At 43.4% G+C, this 17821-nt stretch overlaps 1 protein-coding gene across 1 annotated transcript in view; it reads left to right on the forward strand.

Annotated features, from left to right (window-relative positions):
- The window catches only part of cd109 (CD109 molecule), a 101041-nt gene that overhangs the window by 2023 nt on the left and 81197 nt on the right, over window positions 1-17821 (forward strand). Inside the window, exons 4-12 of the mRNA XM_060918015.1 lie at window positions 2190-2426; window positions 2525-2650; window positions 3730-3769; window positions 3869-3950; window positions 4523-4616; window positions 5440-5572; window positions 7132-7241; window positions 8092-8364; window positions 8798-8896. Of these exons, the coding sequence (XP_060773998.1) occupies window positions 2190-2426; window positions 2525-2650; window positions 3730-3769; window positions 3869-3950; window positions 4523-4616; window positions 5440-5572; window positions 7132-7241; window positions 8092-8364; window positions 8798-8896 (1194 nt within the window). The remainder of the gene's footprint in view (window positions 1-2189; window positions 2427-2524; window positions 2651-3729; window positions 3770-3868; window positions 3951-4522; window positions 4617-5439; window positions 5573-7131; window positions 7242-8091; window positions 8365-8797; window positions 8897-17821) is intronic.

Raw genomic sequence — 17821 nt, forward strand, 5'->3', positions numbered from 1 at the left:
GAGAGAGGCTAGAGAGGCTTAACCTCCTACCTCTGGTGTATGATAGAGAATTAAAGGACTTAATTTTTTTCTACAAATGCCTGTATGGTCATACTGACCTAAATGTACACAACTTTGTCTCTTTTGTAACACACGGCCGCACAAGGCAAAGTAATGCTCTAAATCTGAAAACCCCTTTCTGCAAAACTTCAACATTCCAGGCCTCATATTTCAATAGAATTGTGAAACTATGGAACTCTGTTTGCTATGCTGCACCCAGCGCTGTTTTCAGCAGCCCGAACTCTTTTAGAAACTATGTTGTAGGATTTCTGTGTAAACTACTCAAAACCTGCTACGATATAGAGACCGTGCACCTGGTCCGCCGTCCGATCTTGCGCATGCCATCAAACTTAGCGCACTGACTTTATTATAAATCATATTTATCATAAACGTATGTGTTGTGAACAATAGTTTCATGATTTCACTTTTTTATTGTTAAAAGTGGGCGGTACCTCACATGGGTTTTCCCGTTCGTGCTGACCCCTTTGGGTGACATTACCTTTTTTTCCTTTTTGTAAATTATTGTAAATTTTTTGTGTAATTTATTATGTATTTCATACGGTTAATGTTCCCAATAAAGCTGAAAAAAAAAGATAAACAGAGAATAGAAAATAGAGAAAACTTCTAGATAAATTAAATTAAGTATTTACATATACAAATATATATATATATATAAAAAAAGTCCAGCAGGAGAGATATTGCACATTGTCCGGTATTGCTTATTGTCAGGCTCGGCTACTGCTCCTTCCCGTCCTCTGTCCTCCTGTTCCCCCTCCTCCCCCCCAGAGAGGAGTTGTACAGTCTGATGGCGTGAGGGACAAAGGAGTTTTTGAGTCTGTTCGTCCGCATTTTTACTCTGTCTTGTCTTGGTCTCAGACACGGAGACTCGGGATTTTATTTCAAGACCAGTCAAACCTACAGCTGCGGGGATTTCACTAAACTGTCTGTCCACTGTCAGATTTATTTGTTAACATCGTTACTGTGATTGGATGTAAAACTTCCTTCTTCAAATGTGACCAATAACGTGACTCATTGCTAATTTGAAAATTTGCTTCCTGTTAATGGCTGTCACCCCTCCCCACCCCCCTCCCCCACCTGGTCTTGTCTCGGTCCTGATGCACTCTAGTCTTGGTCATGACTTGGTCTCAGTTTAAGTCGTCTTGACTAAAACACTAAGCCTTCATATAATAACTGTAAAACCTGTACCGTTATACCACAGCACTGCTAAATCCTCAAGTCTGATTGATCAGTGTGTGGATTAATTTGCTGTAACATGCTGCAGCACGGCTGGGCAAACCACAGGATTATATTAATGCTCTTGTAATATAATAATGTTATTGTTTTTATAGTAGCAGCTCATGCACAATAATAATAATAATAATAATACATTAAAACCTAATCATTTTGTATGACGTTTTCTGGAAATAGAAATTTCTTTAACGTTTCTGGAAGGAGTCTCTGGTGTCAGATGTTGCCTGCAGCTGTTTCTATTAGATTTCCACATTGAGTTTTTCTGGTTTCTTGGTAACAAGCTGCATTTGTTAAGTATACCACGTCATATTTTTTGGCAATTTGATGTATAAAATAAATACAGAAAAAAAACTGCAGGATGTTCTGTTATTGAAAAATATTTAACTTCTGGGTTACAGTGGCTGTGTGCTTCAGGTCACACCACCATCACTGATTAAAGAAGAACTTTATTCATCACACATACACTTGTGAAATTCCTTTCTGCATTTAACCCATCTGAAGCAGTGAACACACACACACACACACACACACACACACACACACACAGAGAGCAGTGGGCAGCTACACTGCAGTGCCTGGGGAGCAGTTGGGGGTTAGGGGCCTCACTCAAGGCCACTTCAGCCCAAGGGCCACTCCATGTTAGCCAAACCTGCATGTCTTTGGACTGTGGGGGAAACCGGAGCACCCAGTGGAAACCCACACAGACAGAACATGTAAACTCCACACAGAAAGGCCCTCATCAGCCGCTGGGCTCGAACCCAGAACCTTCTTGCTGTGAGGTGACAGTGCTAACCACTACACCACCGTGCACAGCACACCCTGACATTTTATTGGATTCATTGTTCGTCTCTCTCTCTCTCTCTCTCTCTCTCTCTCTCTCTCTCTCTCTCTCTCTCTAGATCCCCATGAATGATTCCTGGTACTGGGATCCCTATAAACTGACTGTAAGTGGTTATATTGGACAGACTTTGGTCTTCTCTAATTCTACCCTGCTGAAGTACAGCCCCAGGAGTGTGTCTGTCCTGCTCCAGACTGACAAACCCAAATACAAACCAGGCCAAGCTGTAAAAATCCGGGCTCTGGTTGTAACCCCTGATGGCAAACCATGCAACAAGCAAATAGACATCATCATAAAGGTGAGTACGAGCTGCTCAGATGTTGTGGATGTATGGTCATACTTCTGACGCAAGTGTACCTCAGAAATTAGATTAATCTCTTCTTGCTTTTGAAACAGGATCCACGGGAGAATCTGATCCGTCACTGGCTGGCTGTAAACCTTTTACTCGGAGAGACGGCTAAAGAGTTTCAGCTCTCTCAGAACCCTCCTCTCGGGACGTGGAAAATCATGGCTAAAGTGGATGTGAGTTGATTTAGTAGTAAACATCTACTTCCTTTAACGAATCTGTTTAGTTTTTAATCTGCTTTTGTTTAATGGTCGAGTGCCACAAAAATGTGCACGTTTTGGCAGATATAAGGCTGATCTGTGCAGGAAATTTACATGTAGCTACCACTTTAGCTTGCATAAAGGGAATATATTATGAAAAACTCGCTTGTTCCCTGCTTGTGCAGATATATTTGGGTATCTGGAGCCGACCAACCCACAGACTCTGAAATCAGACACTCAGTCAGTTTCTTTTGTTCTGTTTATTTCAGAAAACATGAGCTTCAACAGGCCGTTCAGCTTCAGCTCCGCTTCCCATGTCACAAGGGGAGATAATTAGCATGATCCCGCCCCTTTATCTGAGTATCTCCACTCATGGCTTGAGAACTGCCTTTATGAATGAATATTGATGGAAAGTGTTTCCTGATTGGCTGGTGGAAGGGGGGGGTGGGGTGAGCAGTTGCTCATTATAATTTAAAGGAACAGGCGCTCAAACCAGCCGTTTTGATCAGGGCGGTTTGGACAGGGTGAGAAGGAGCTGTGGTGTTTTATCCTTGCGGTGTTTTGACCAAAGCATGTCATTCACTAAGACCTCAGGGAACCATGCCAACTCGTGTAAAAGGGGTATAATATGTCACCTTTAAGTAAATCACACACTCTGTTCAACTGTTCAGTTTCTCCGATTTGCTCATGTATTTTCTGACACCAGATCGTACACTGTTCTCTATAAAAAGTCAATGTTCAGCAAGTTCGAGAGTCAGAATCTCTTTCTTTCAGCAAGTAGTTCGGTGTCCTTCTGTTCAAGCATCATATTCCTGTAGGACGTTGGAATACAGAACTGTTTCTTTTGAGAGCTTGTACAATGTTAAACTGGAGACTCTAAGCTTCTATTACTCGTTAGCTCCTTCCACCTTGTAGCTGTACCGCAGATCTACGGGACACAGACCTCAGACACTTGGCTGAACTGTGGCTTTCACTGGTCGATGTTCATTTGTAGCTAATTAATTAGACTGTGTATATTTTTCAGCACAGTGCAATTACCTTTGTCTTGTTTCCAGGAAGTCACCCAGGAAAAACTCTTCACTGTCAGTCATTACAGTAAGATTTTATGATGATTAATTGATAATGAAAATGCAGATATAGTGCACTGAAAGTTCCACGTGTGTTGATTTTGTGTTGTTTGGTGTTTGGCTGCAGTATTGCCAAAATTTGAGGTTCTGCTTGACGCTCCTGATGTTCTTTACTCTGAAGAGAACCTGATATACTCTGTTTCTGCACAGTGAGTCCTCCATTGATCACTATCAGACCTTTTCAAAACATTTCCAGACTTTTCAAAAAGTCATGAACTCTTTTTATAAGAAAGGGAAAGGATTAGTCACGGTGGGGCAGCAAGTCATGCTGCTCAGATTATTGTCTGTGCAGAATTAACCCTGTTCCACTGAAGTGTGTGTAGACTGAATATACAGACTGACTTTAAATTAAGATGGACTGGTGTCCCTTCCAGGCTGTATGCACAGCATTCCCAGGAGAGTCTCCAGATTCACTGAAATCCTGACCAGGATAAACAAGTTACCGAAGATGGGGGAAAAAAAGATAAAATAATAAATATAATTTTTTGTTAAAATATCTAATGCATTTGCAACCTCAGTGGCTCAGATCTTACAAAACAAAACATCCACATTTTATTCTGTAATGGTCTCTTTCTTTCAACAGTATTGCATTTCTGGAAATTTTACATTCGTGACTTTAACAGATTTTCCAGACCAGGAGCCACGAGCAAGTGTTTATTGTCATGTCAAAAGTTCAGGACAAAATTACAAAACCATGCATGTTTCTTTTGTAAAATTGCAGATATCTTTATGGAAAGCCAGTTGTTGGGAAAATATCAGTGGTGTATGTCCATGGCTTTCGAGGTACAACAGCATATTATGAAGACTGGAACATGGTAGGTATCTGGTTCAAATCCCCTGCTGTTTGATGTCCAGGGGCCTGAGGTACACGGAAAGAAACGCTGTAAAGCAAAGATGCTTTCAAAAATATAGAAAGTAAATGTTTTCTACATAAAAACAATACTGTAAACTAAACCTTAATTCAGTATTTGGCATGACACTTTAAAATGTTTTTAAAAATGCATGACTGGGTTTTTTTTTGTTATCTTTTGATTGTAAACTTTTGCTTACTCACAAAAGAAATAAATGTCTTGTGATAAGCCTGAGGAACGAACTCCTAAACGAAGTTTTATATGTTTATTCAGAGTTATATTTATATTTTAAGGAATTACATTTATATTGTTTTTGGCACAATTATTAGCACCCTTGTGTAAAGATTAGTAAAAAGGGTTAGAAAAAGTCCACCTACTGGTGAAGTAGCTTCAACTCAGACTGAGAAAGAAAAATCCAACCTTTAATTGAAATAAATTTATTCAAAGAAAAACAAATCTCAGTAAGAAATAATTACTTTCAACAAAAACAAATGTGCTACTATTAATGGCACCCATGCATTTGTACAACCTCCCTTTACAAGGGGTGCCAATAATTATAGAGGGCACTGTATATGTACGTACGCATATATATGTTAAGTCAAGGATTTTTTTTACTGTAAATATATTTCACGAAAATTTTTGAAAATTCAATTTCTAGGACACTAGTCAGGTTTTCTTTCAGTCTTATCTCTGCCATTGAAGTGTGTGTGTGTGTGTGTGTGTGTGTGTGTGTGTGTGTGTGTGTGTGTGTGTGTGTGTGTGTGTGTGATGTACGTCTCCCTCACAGATTGATGGAAAAGCTGAATTCAGCTTTGATGTTCCTTCGCTGTATCAGAAGTCATCACGTGACCCATTTTATGAAGACTTTGACCCCAGTGACTACATTGACATCCATGTTCAGGTCACAGAGCTGCTGACTGGTGAATATGATTATTTACATTCGTCAAGTGGAATATCTGATGTAGAATTACACTTTAAAATTACACATAAAAATAGGGCATTTGGTTATAAATAATTACAGGAAGAAATACAATTAAATCCAAAATGAACCAGTAAATTTTAAAATAACAGCATGATTTTATAAATCAGAATTTGAGCTTATTAATTAAATAATACTGGCTGGCTTTTTTTCGTGGTCTATCAGATATATTCCATTCAGCGAGCGTGATACTGAACGAGTCGAAGACGAGTAGCTGAATGGAATATATCTGATAGACCACGAAAAAAAGCCATTATTATTATTATTATTATTATTATTATTCATTCCTTTCAGGTGTTCAACGCATCTTTCTCTTTCAAAATTTTCTCAAAATCTTCCGTATTTAATGAAGCAAACCTGGCAGCCATGTTTGTTTGCAAATTGTCACAGTCGCTCACTAACATGAAAGTTTTACATCTCCAGCATGTGACGTCATGTTGTCTTGACAACTGTGCAATATCGTAAACCATATTCAACGCTCATTCTCCATTGGGTAGAGTGACGTAATACACATAGGATAAGTGATATGCTAACAATATTGCATGCTATCAATAAACCCACTAGAAGGGAATAGAACACATGTTTATATTTCATGGGAAAAGTGGCCTGTTTTTATAATAATATATTAAATGACTTCCTCCTCCTTATTTCAGAACAGATTTATTTACTGTTATTCTTTGTGCATGATTTTGTTTTATAATATCAGCAGTCTGGTTTTTTTTTATTAAGAAATGTAGCGCTTTAAAATAGTGATTGAATAATATTAATAATAGCAAAGTATTTACTTTTGTGTAATTATGAGCATTATATGATTGATATATAGATATTTCAGTAGTTAGTCACATGTCTAGTCATCATAAATTTGTATTTATCTGCTTAATTAATGGTGGCACGGTGGTGTAGTGGTTAGCGCTGTCGCCTCACAGCAAGAAGGTCCGGGTTCGAGCCCCGTGGCCGGCGAGGGCCTTTCTGTGCGGAGTTTGCATGTTCTCCCCGTGTCCGCGTGGGTTTCCTCCGGGTGCTCCGGTTTCCCCCACAGTCCAAAGACATGCAGGTTAGGTTAACTGGTGACTCTAAATTGAGCGTAGGTGTGAATGTGAGTGTGAATGGTTGTCTGTGTCTATGTGTCAGCCCTGTGATGACCTGGCGACTTGTCCAGGGTGAACCCCGCCTTTCGCCCGTAGTCAGCTGGGATAGGATCCAGCTCGCCTGCGACCCTGTAGAACAGGATAAAGCGGCTACAGATAATGGATGGATGGATGGATGGATGGATGGATGGATGCTGAATTATGGTATTACATAGTTTGGCTTTACAAAGCTCATCCTCTATTCATTCTCCATTTTTTTAAAATTGCATGTTTTAGAAAACGTGACTCTAATGAAGTCTTTGTAGTTGAAGTGTGTCGACGTATAGCCAGTGCTTCGTTTTTTTTTCTGCATATCTTTCAGATTACTGTGAAAGGCTTTGAGCTAATGTTTTTATTTTTCTTTTAAATATAGGTGTCACATACAACAGCTCTGTTCGTGTTTCTGTTGTGATGTGCAAATACAATCTGGAGTTTCAGCAATATCCTTCCACCATAAAGCCTTCTCTGAACTTCTCTGCCCAGGTTAGTGCAAGATAAAGCCAATCAGTCATTTTCAGTGAAAGGGCCTATTTTAGTTTCATTTCCTGAGCATGCCAACCTTTTAATTGAACTTGAATTTTTAACAGGAACATCTGTACACCTGCTCTTTCATGAAAATATCCAATCAGCCAATCGTGTGGCAGCAGCATAATGTATAAAATCACAGATACAGGACAAGAGCTTGAGTCAATATTCACATCAGACATCAGAATGGGGAAATGTTGTCTCTGGGACTTTGACAGTGGTTTGGCTGTTGGTGTCAAATGTATGAGTATTTCTGAAACTGCCTGGGATCTCCTAGGATTTCACACACAGCATAGAAAAACGAAACTGGTTGGAGTAGACAGCAAGGTTATGGTAACTCAAAATAAACACTCTTTACAGCCGTGGTGAGCAGAAAAGCATGTCAGAAGATATAAAAAAATACATTTTCATGTTGTATGTGAGAGGTTTAGGTAACTCCTGACAAAAGTCTTTTGACTAAGAGAATTTTGACTTGCATAATGGGAAGCAGTTTAGGGACCAAAAGGTCACTGGTTTGATTCCCTGGACCAGCAGGAATGGCTGAAGTGCCCTTGAGCGAGGCATTTAACCCCCAACTGCTCCCTGGGTGCTGTAGCATAGCTGCCCACTGCTCTCTCTGTGTGTGTGTGTGTGTGTGTGTGTGTGTGTGTGTGTGTGTGTGTGTGTGTGTGTGTGTGTGTGTGTTCACTGCTCACTTGTGTGTTCACTGCTTCAGATGGGTTAAACACAGAGGAGGAGTTTCGCCGTGATTGAGTGTACATGTGATAAATAAAAGCTTCTCCTTTAATTATACATTTCACTGTTGCAGCTAAGACTGTCCACCTGGAACAACCATCTGCTGACAGCAGAGGACCAGAGTTGGAGTGTGAATCTCACTGTGAGCCAGGAGCCTCTCAGTCCATGGATGTTCGAATGGGAAAGTTCAGAAAATTTCAAAACCCAGAATTCCTCTGATTTGACGTCTTTCCTTTATCCTAATGGAAATATTTCAGTGAAGAGATTGCAACTTCCTGTCCCTGCTGATGGACTCCTCCCCTTCCAGGTTGAGCTCTCTGAAAACGTGGCTATTCTGACCATAGAGGTAATGAGAGACCAGTATGATTCCTGACACCTGCACGACATCTCCACTTCCTGCTTAGCCCGACTTACTCACTGAATTATTTCAATGGGCTTTTCATAATAAACTATCAGAATGCCAGAACCCTTCAGGTTATGGTAATAGAAGTCATTAAGGTCAATTAAAGTCATTATAGTTTGAATCTAACTCATTGCTTTAAAAGCAGATTAAAAGGGAAAAAGATGTCAAGGAAGTTCAGATATCACGGACACTTGTTTAAAGCCACACACTGCTGTTTTGCTGTCTGCCAATAAGATGCAATTTACTTTATACAGCATCCCATAAACACTCAGGAATTCAGCTGGAAGGACGTATTCCCATGCTAATGAAGTCCTTATAGAGAATGCCAGTTATTGTCCAGATATTGTGCCATGCTGCCATCTGATGTATGTTTTAGGCCCAGTACAAAGACACTCGGAAGCGCCTACAGCTGCACAGAAGATATTCGTCACCTTCTCGATCTTATATACAGCTGAGATGCACAAGTTCTCCACAGGCAAGGCTGAGTCTCATTTTTTTTCCCTTGTGCATTATATATTTTTCTGATTAAAAGTTTGTTTGTCCTGCATGTGCTGTCAATATACTAAATTTATTTTGTCACTGAAGATAGTAAGCTTGACCAAACCTTCAGAATCCCTGCCATAACCCTTCATGACAATGATCAAACACCTTTATACGATTGCTCCTTTAAATACTCTTCAGTTTTCACATCTGGTCTGACCTTTCCAAACCACAGGTATTCAGTCAGAGTCAAACTCAGTGCAAAACATTGATTTTATGTCCTGCTTTTGTTTGGGGTCACCATCTTGTTGAAACATAAATATACAGCCATTTCCACCATTTTCTCCCCAATTCGGTCACCTGCCGATTCCCGGCCAGCTCTCTCATCTCGTAGCAGTTGGGGAGGGTGATGACTAACACACGCTGCCTCTGAGACGTATGAACTCACTTCATCAGACGCTGCATCTTTTTCATCTGCTGCATCACAAAGCAGCTTAACATTCAGGTGAATGAGCTATCTGCCCTCTTCCACATACATGAGCTCACATATGCTCATGATTGGCTCATTTTGCTGTGATTGACAGCGGAGAGAGAGTATATCATCCCTGACAACCAGGTTTTGCTCCTTCGGCTCTGAGCCATCGATGACTGCAGTATCATTGAGATTGAAGCCCGCCGTTGTGAGGGATGGAGAGCGTGTGTGGATGCAAATGCAGAATTTCCATAATGTATGAATTAGGCATGTAACAATTCACCCAGTTCATGATTAAATTCGGATTCACAGTGTTGGGTTCACAATTCGAATTTCCCATGATATTGAAAAAAAAAGAAGAAATTTTTATTACCCAAAAAGCAACGTTTATTTTCTTATTCTTTATCAACTTAAATATTCCTTTTTGTAAAAAACAACCAAAAAACAGTTTTGGTTCATTTTCTTATTAACCAACAATAATTATTTTACCCACATTTGTAAAGGTTGGTGTAAAATATAATAGACTATTAACTAAACGTCCCTTTTATTAAAAATGAAAATGTTAATAACAAATGGGCCTTTCCTTAATAAACTTTTTTTGAACATTTGGGTATCACTTTACAGTAAGACTACCTTTATGAATGGTTTATAATTAGTTTATTAATTAGCCTGTAAACACCAAGAGCATTTCTAGCGATTGAAAAGACCAGGGAGAGGCGGAGTCAGGTTTTCCTGGGGCTTGTATTTTTAAGGGAGATTGGCATCGATAGGTTGGTGATGTTATATCTAACTTTACAAGACACACACACATTCAAAGGTTATGAGATATTTATTAGCGATTTTTTTTTCACTGCTGCTCTTTTTACACTTATGGAGTTCACTTCAATTTCTGTCTCTTTATTATGAAGTTATTATCATCAACACCAAAATGTCTCAGGAAACTGAGGTATGTTTCAGCTGACCATTAAATATCGCTAGAAAAATTTATCATCAGTTTAATTAAATATATAATTTCTCACTCACATCTCTCTCCTTTAGGACCACAGAGACACACATTCTAAACTCCATTATTATATTACAATATTCACAATCCCAGATCATATAAATATGTCTTCCATGCTTCTCTCTCTCTCTCTCTCTCTCTCTCTCTCTCTTTTTCTCGCGTGCACACACACCATTTTCTCCAGTGCATCCAGGCTCAGTGGACTGCAGCAGCTCATGTGTAGGATCTGGACAACACAGATTTACGTTGACATTAATATTGTGTGGCAAAACAATAAAAATACAGTGGCATGCAAAAGTTTGTGCACCCTTACTGAAAATGTCTGTTACTGTGAATAGTTAAGTGAGCAGAAGATGAACTGATCACCAAAAGGCATAAAGGTAAAGACGACACATTTCTTTTCAGCATTTTCTGCAAGATTTGTGTATTATTTTTGTTTTGTACAATTGGAGATGAGATGAGACAATTGGAGAGTGAAAAAAGAAAAGGAACACCATGCAAAAGTTTGGGCACCCCAATACATTTGAGCTCTCAGGTAACTTTTCCCAAGGTTCCAGACCTTAATTAGCTTATTGAGCTGTGGCTTGTTCAAATTCTTCGTTAGGAAAGGGCAGATGATGCAGATTTCAAAGCTGTATAAATTCTCTGACTCCTCAAACTTGTCCCTAAAATCAACAGCCATGGGCTCCTCTAAGCAACTCCCTCGCATTCTGAATAATAAAATAATTGATGCTCACAAAGCAGGAGAAGGCTACAAGAACATAGCAAAGTGTTTTCAGGTAGCTGTTTCCTCAGATCGTAATGTTATTAAGAAATGGCAGTTAACAGAAACAGTGGAGATCAAGGTGAGGTCTGGAAGATGAAAACTTTCTGAAAGAACTGCTTATTGGATTGCTAGAAAGGCAAATAAAAACCCTGTTTGACTGCAAAAGACCTTCAGAAAGATTTAGCAGACCCTGGAGTGGTGGTGCACTGTTCTACTATGCAGTGACACCTGAACAAATATGACCTTCACGAGAGAGTCATCAGAAGAAAACCGTTCCTGCGTCCGAGCCACAAAATTCAGCGTCTGAAGTTTCAAATGAACATCTAAATAAGCCTGATGCATTTTGGAAACAAGTCCTGTGGACTGATGAAATCAAAATAGAACTTTTTGGCCACAATGTGCAAAGGTATGTTTGGAGAAAAAAGGGTGCCAAATTCCAGGAAAAGAACACCTCTCCAACTCTGAAGCATGGGTGTGGATCCATCATGCTTTGGGGTTGTGTTGCAGCCAGTGGCACAGGGCACATTTCATTGGTGGAGGGAAGCATGGATTTGAATAAATACCAGCAAACTCTGGAAGCAAAACATCACACCATCTGTAAAAAAGTTGAAGTTAAAAAGAGGACGGGTCCTACAATAAGACGATGATCCAAAACACACTTCAAAATCTACAATGGAATACCTCAAGAGGCACAAGCTGAAGGTTTTGCCCAGGCCCTCACAGTCCCCTGACCTAAACATCATTGAAAATCTGTGGATAGATCTCAAAAGAGCAGTGCATGCAAGACAGCCCAAGAAACTTGTAGAATTAGAAGCCTTTTGCAAGGACGAGTGTGTGAAAATCCCCCAGGTAAGAACTGAAGGATTATTAGCTGGCTACAAAAAATGTTTACAAGCTGTGATACTTGCCAAAGGGGGTGTTACTAGGTACTAACCATGCAGGGTGCCCAAACTTTTGCTGCGGGCCCTTTTCCTTTTTTGTCATTTTGAAAATGTAAAAGATGAAAATTGTTTTTGCTTAAAATATAAAGGGAATGAGTCATCTTTAACTTTATGCCTTTTGGAGATCATTTCATCTTCAACTTGCTTAACTGTTCACAGTAACAGCAATTTTGACCAGGGGTGCCCAAACTTTTGCATACCACTGTATTTTATCCATCTATGTGACTAAAATGCCAAAGGCTGGCTATGGGACAGTCAGCTGGCTGCGTCTGCGTCAGCTACATGGAGCGTTAAAGCATAGGATTAAATTATGTGAGGGGAATTTTTAGTGTCTATGTGAATACAAAGTGTTGTTGACCTGTTAAATAAACTCAGTCGGGGCAAACAGACCCCTGCTGTAGATATTCATTAAACCACTCGAACTTTTGAGCTGACCTGGCTCACTAATCATACAGACCCGACACTGTAAATTCAACAGAACCAGCTACATGGAGTGCTTTCTGTACATCAACAACTCGATCAGTTACACTGTTGATATATACACACTCACACTCAATGACTTACCTTCTGTTTTCATCTTCAAAAATCCAACAATAGTGGATCTCATCTCATCTCATCTCATCTCATCTTCATCTGCTTATCCGGAGCTGGGTTGCGGAGGCAGCAGTCTGAGCATGGAAGCCCAAACTTCCCTTTCCCCAGACACCTCGGCTAGCTCCTTGGGAAGAACACCGAGGCGTTCCCAGGCCAGCCGAGAGACATAGTCCCTCCAGTGTGTCCTGGGTCTTCCCCGGGGCCTCCTCCCGGGGGGACATGCCTGAAACACCTCCCCAGGGAGGTGTCCAGGAGGCATCTGAAAGAGATGCCTCAGCCACCTCAGCTGATTCCTCTCAATATGGAGGAGTAGCGGCTCTACTTCGAGCTCCTCCCAAGTGACTGTGCTTCTCACCCTATCTCTAAGGGAGCGCCCAGCCACCCTGCGAAGGAAACTCATTTTGGCTGCTTGTATCTGCGATCTTGTTCTTTCGGTCATTACCCAAAGCTCATGACCATAGGTGAGAGTTGGAGCATAGATTGACCGGTAAATCGAGAGCTTCGCCTTTTGGCTCAGCTCCTTCACCACGACAGACCGGTAAAGCGACCGCATCACTGCGGAGGCTGCACCGATCCGCTTGTCGATCTCATGCTCCATCCTTCCCTCACTCCTGAACAAGATCCCGAGATACTTAAACTACTCCACTTGAGGCAGGACTTCTCCACCAACCTGGAGAGGGCAAGCCACCCTTTTCCGGTCGAGAACCATGGCCTCGGACTTGGAGGTGCTGATTCTCATCCCAGCCGCTTCACACTCGACTGCAAACCGCCCCAGTGCATGCTGGAGGTCCTGGTTTGAAGAAGCCAACAGGACATCATCATCCGCAAAAACAGAGATGAAATCCTGTGGTTCCCAAACAGGACTCCCTCCGGCCATTGGCTGCACCTAGAAATTCTGTCCATAAAAACTATGAACAGAACCAGTGACAAAGGGCAGCGCTGCCGGAGTCCAACATGCACTGGGAACAGGTCTGACTTTCTGCCAGCAATGCGAACCAGACTCTTGCTTGGTTTGTACAGGGACTGGACAGCCCTTAGCAAAGAGCCCTGAACCCCATACTCCTGAAGCACCCCCCCACAGAATACCATGAGGGACATGGTCAAATGCCTTCTCTAGATCCACAAAGCACATGTGGACTGGTTGGGCAAACTCCCATGAACCCTCGATCACCCTATGAAGGGTATAGAGCTGGTCCAGTGTTCCACGACCAGGACGAAAACCGCATTGTTCCTCCTGGATCCGTGGTTCAACTATTGGCCGAATTCTCCTCTCCAGTACCCTGGAGTAAACCTTCCCGGGGAGGCTGAGAATGTGTGCTTGAATGATCCTAGGAGCTATATTGTCAGGGCATAATGCCCCTGTTAGGGTCTCCCAAGGCAAACCGGTCCTAAGTGACAGACCAGACCAAGAGCAGTTCATCAAACCCTTTATGGAAATTAACAAAACAAGGACTGTGATGTTGTCCGGTATGGCGCAGCCAGGGCCCCACCCTGGAGCCAGACCCGGGATTGGGGCTCATATGAGAGCGCCTGGTGGCTGGGCCTTTGCCCACGGGGCCTGGCCAGGCTCAGCCCAAAGTGATGACATGGGTCCAACCTCCTGTGGGTTCACCACCCACAGAGGTGGTAGTAGTAGTAGGGGGCCAGTGCAGTGTGGATTGGGCGGCAGTCGAAGGCAGGGGCCTCGACGACCTGATCCCCGAACACAGCGGCTAGCTGTTGGGACATGGAATGTCACTTCGCGCTGGGGGGGGGGGGGAAGAGCCTGAGCTTGTGTGGGAGGTTGAGAAGTACCAGCTAGAGATAGTTGGGCTCACCTCCACGCACAGCTTGGGCTCCGGAACCCAGCTCCTCGAGAGGGGCTGGACTCTCCACTTCTCTGGAGTCGCCCACGGTGAGCGGCGGCGGGCTGGTGTGGGCTTGCTTATAGCTCCACAGCTCAGCCGCCATGTCCTGGAGTTTACCCCAGTGAACGAGAGGGTTGCCTCTCTGCGCCTTCGGGTCGGGGAGAGGACTCTTGCTGTTTTTGCCTACGGGCCGAATAGCAGTATAGAGTATTCGGCCTTCTTGGAGTCCCTGGGAGCGGTACTGAGAGGTGCTCAGACTGGGGACTCCATTGTTCTACTGGGGGACTTCAATGCTCACGTGAGCGATGACAGTGACACCTGGAGGGGTGTGATTTGGGAGGAATGGCCTTCCCGATCTGAACCCAAGTGGTGTTTTTTGTTATTGGACTTCTGTGCTAGTCATGGTTTGTCCATAACGAACACCATGTTCGAGCATAGGGGTGTCCATAAGTGCACGTGGCACCAGGATACCTTAGGTTGGAGGTCAATGATTGACTTTGTTGTCGTTTCATCTGATCTCCGGCCCTATGTCTTGGACACTCGGGTGAAGAGAGGGGCTGAGCTGTCAACTGATCACCACCTGGTGGTGAGTTGGATCTGCTGGCAGAGGAGGAAGCCGGACAGACCTGGCAGGCCCAAACGTATGGTGAGGGTCTGCTGGGAACATCTGGCCGAGCACTCTGTCGGGGAGGTCTTTAACTCCCACCTCCGGGAGAACTTCTACCAGCTTCTGAGGGAGGTGGGGGACATTGAATCTGAGTGGACCATGTTCTCTGCCTCCATTGTTGATGCGGCTGTTTGGAGCTGTGACCGCAAGATCTCCGGTGCCTGTCGTGACGGCAATCCCCGAACCCGGTGGTGGACATCGGAAGTAAGGGATGCCATCAAGCTGAAGAAGGAGTCCTATTGGGCCATGTTGGCCTCTGGGACTCCTGAGGCAGCTGACTGGTATCGGCAGGCCAGGCGTGCCACAGCTCGGGCAGTTGCGGAGGCAAAAACTCGAAACTGGGAGGAGTTCGGTGAGGCTATGGAGGAGGACTACCGGTCGGCCTCGAAGAAATTCTGGCAAACCGTCCGGCGCCTCAGGAGGGGGAAGCAGTACTCTGCCAACACTGTTTACAGTGCGGGTGGGGAGCTGTTGACCTCGACTGGGGATATTGTCGGGCGGTGGAAGGAATACTTTGATGATCTCCTCAATCCTTCTGCAACATCGCATGGTGGTTGGGGACAGTGCCTCTGGAGTGGCAGACCGGGGTGGTGGTCTTTCTTTTCAAGAAAGGGGACCGGAGAGTGTGCACCAATTATAGGGGAATCATAATAGTGGATTGTTGTTGTTTTTTTGAAGTTGTCTTCCAACCAATTCTGAATGTTCTTCTTCTGTTGGTGGTTACCAACAGTTATGTCCCCCCTCCCCCTCCATCTTCAGACACTGCAAGTCAAGTTCTGATCTGTTTCAGTCAGCTGTTTTCTATTAATCTCTTACTTTTTTGAGGGCAAAAATACTTGGTGCTAGGCTCAAAATACCCGGGGCTATAGCCCTGAGTGATGAGGCCGAATGATGCCACTGGTGAACACTATGAATCATCAATCAGCTGTTAGAACACATTCGATAAAAAAGGGCAACAGTGACCTGTTCCTTGCCAAATAGTGAGCCCCAATAAGTCCAAACAAGGTTCAGGTGTGTGTGATCAGAAGTGAACGTGGTGCATGCTGGGGACTGTAGTCTGTGGCAGCCATGTCTGTAGGCTATAACATCTGGGAACCAGAGTCCAGTGCTGATGTGAAAGCTATTTCCTGACTATTGGACAAACACTGTGCTGTTGCACCACTTTGGAGATTTACAGCTAGGATTTTAGGCTCCTGCTGAAGGAAATCCATTTTTGGCCTAAAATATCCTGGTGCTTAGAAAATTTCCATACATGGGTTCTGCCATATATCTTCATGGGAGCCCTGTATAACTAGCCAGAACCTTACCTTAACCTTAAGTCTCTCCATGCCATAAGTCGCATAAGGCCTCCATGCTGGCTGACAAACACCTTCTGTCTTCTGCTGCAGTCCTGGCCACATTCCAACTGGGCCATCCTTGATGGTTCCTCTCTCTTTCCGTTGTTCTTCTCCATGTCATTTTGGGCCTGCCTCTAGTTCTTTTCCCTTCCGGAGCCCATCCAAGAGCCCCATACTGTTGCTGTCCTTCTTATGTCTCAAAATCTTCCTAGCCATGTCCACCTTCGTCTCCTTATCTCACAGCTGATGTTTCTTCTCATCTCATCTCATTATCTCTAGCCGCTTTATCCTTCTACAGGGTCGCAGGCAAGCTGGAGCCTATCCCAGCTGACTACGGGCGAAAGGCGGGGTACACCCTGGACAAGTCGCCAGGTCATCACAGGGCTGACACATAGACACAGACAACCATTCACACTCACATTCACACCTACGGTCAATTTAGAGTCACCAGTTAACCTAACCTGCATGTCTTTGGACTGTGGGGGAAACCGGAGCACCCGGAGGAAACCCACGCGGACACGGGGAGAACATGCAAACTCTGCACAGAAAGGCCCTCGCCGGCCCCGGGGCTCGAACCCAGGACCTTCTTGCTGTGAGGCGACAGCGCTAACCACTACACCACCGTGCCGCCCGCTGATGTTTCTTGTTTTTGCAATTTCACTTATTTTCTTTTTTGATGTTTTACTTTGACATCTAATTTGACAGCTTTCCAACAAGGGACAACAACATCCTGGACCATGTCTACAGCAACGTGAGGAATGGCTACAAGGCTGTGCCCCGCCCCCACTTTGGACAGTCTGACCACATCTGTGTTCCTCTACCCAGCCTACAAGGCCCTTCTCAAACAAGCCCCCCCAGTGAGTAAAACTGTTAAAGTTTGGAATGAAGGGACTGATCTGGTGCTCCAGGACTACTTCAGTTCTACAAACTGGGATGTGTTTAAGACTGCTGCTTTGAGAGAAGACTGTTCTGTGGATTTAGAGGAACATGCATCTGTGGTCACCAGCTACATCAGTACATGTATTAATGACATTGTCCCCACCAAGCGCTGCAAAATATATCCAAACCAAAAACCTTGGATTAACAGTGAAGTACGCTCCATGCTACATGCACGCTCCACCGCTTTTGGCTCTAGTGACGCAGATGGATATAAAAAGGCCAGATAAGACCTACGTAGATCCATCAGGGAAGCCAAGAGGCAGTACAGACTGAAGCTGGAAGGATATTACAACACCTCCGACTCCAGATGCATGTGGCAGGGCCTGCAATACATCACCAATTTCCAGCAGAAGA

The sequence above is a fragment of the Neoarius graeffei genome, chromosome 3, assembly GCF_027579695.1.
Source record: "Neoarius graeffei isolate fNeoGra1 chromosome 3, fNeoGra1.pri, whole genome shotgun sequence".
Classification (NCBI taxonomy): Eukaryota; Metazoa; Chordata; class Actinopteri; order Siluriformes; family Ariidae; genus Neoarius; species Neoarius graeffei.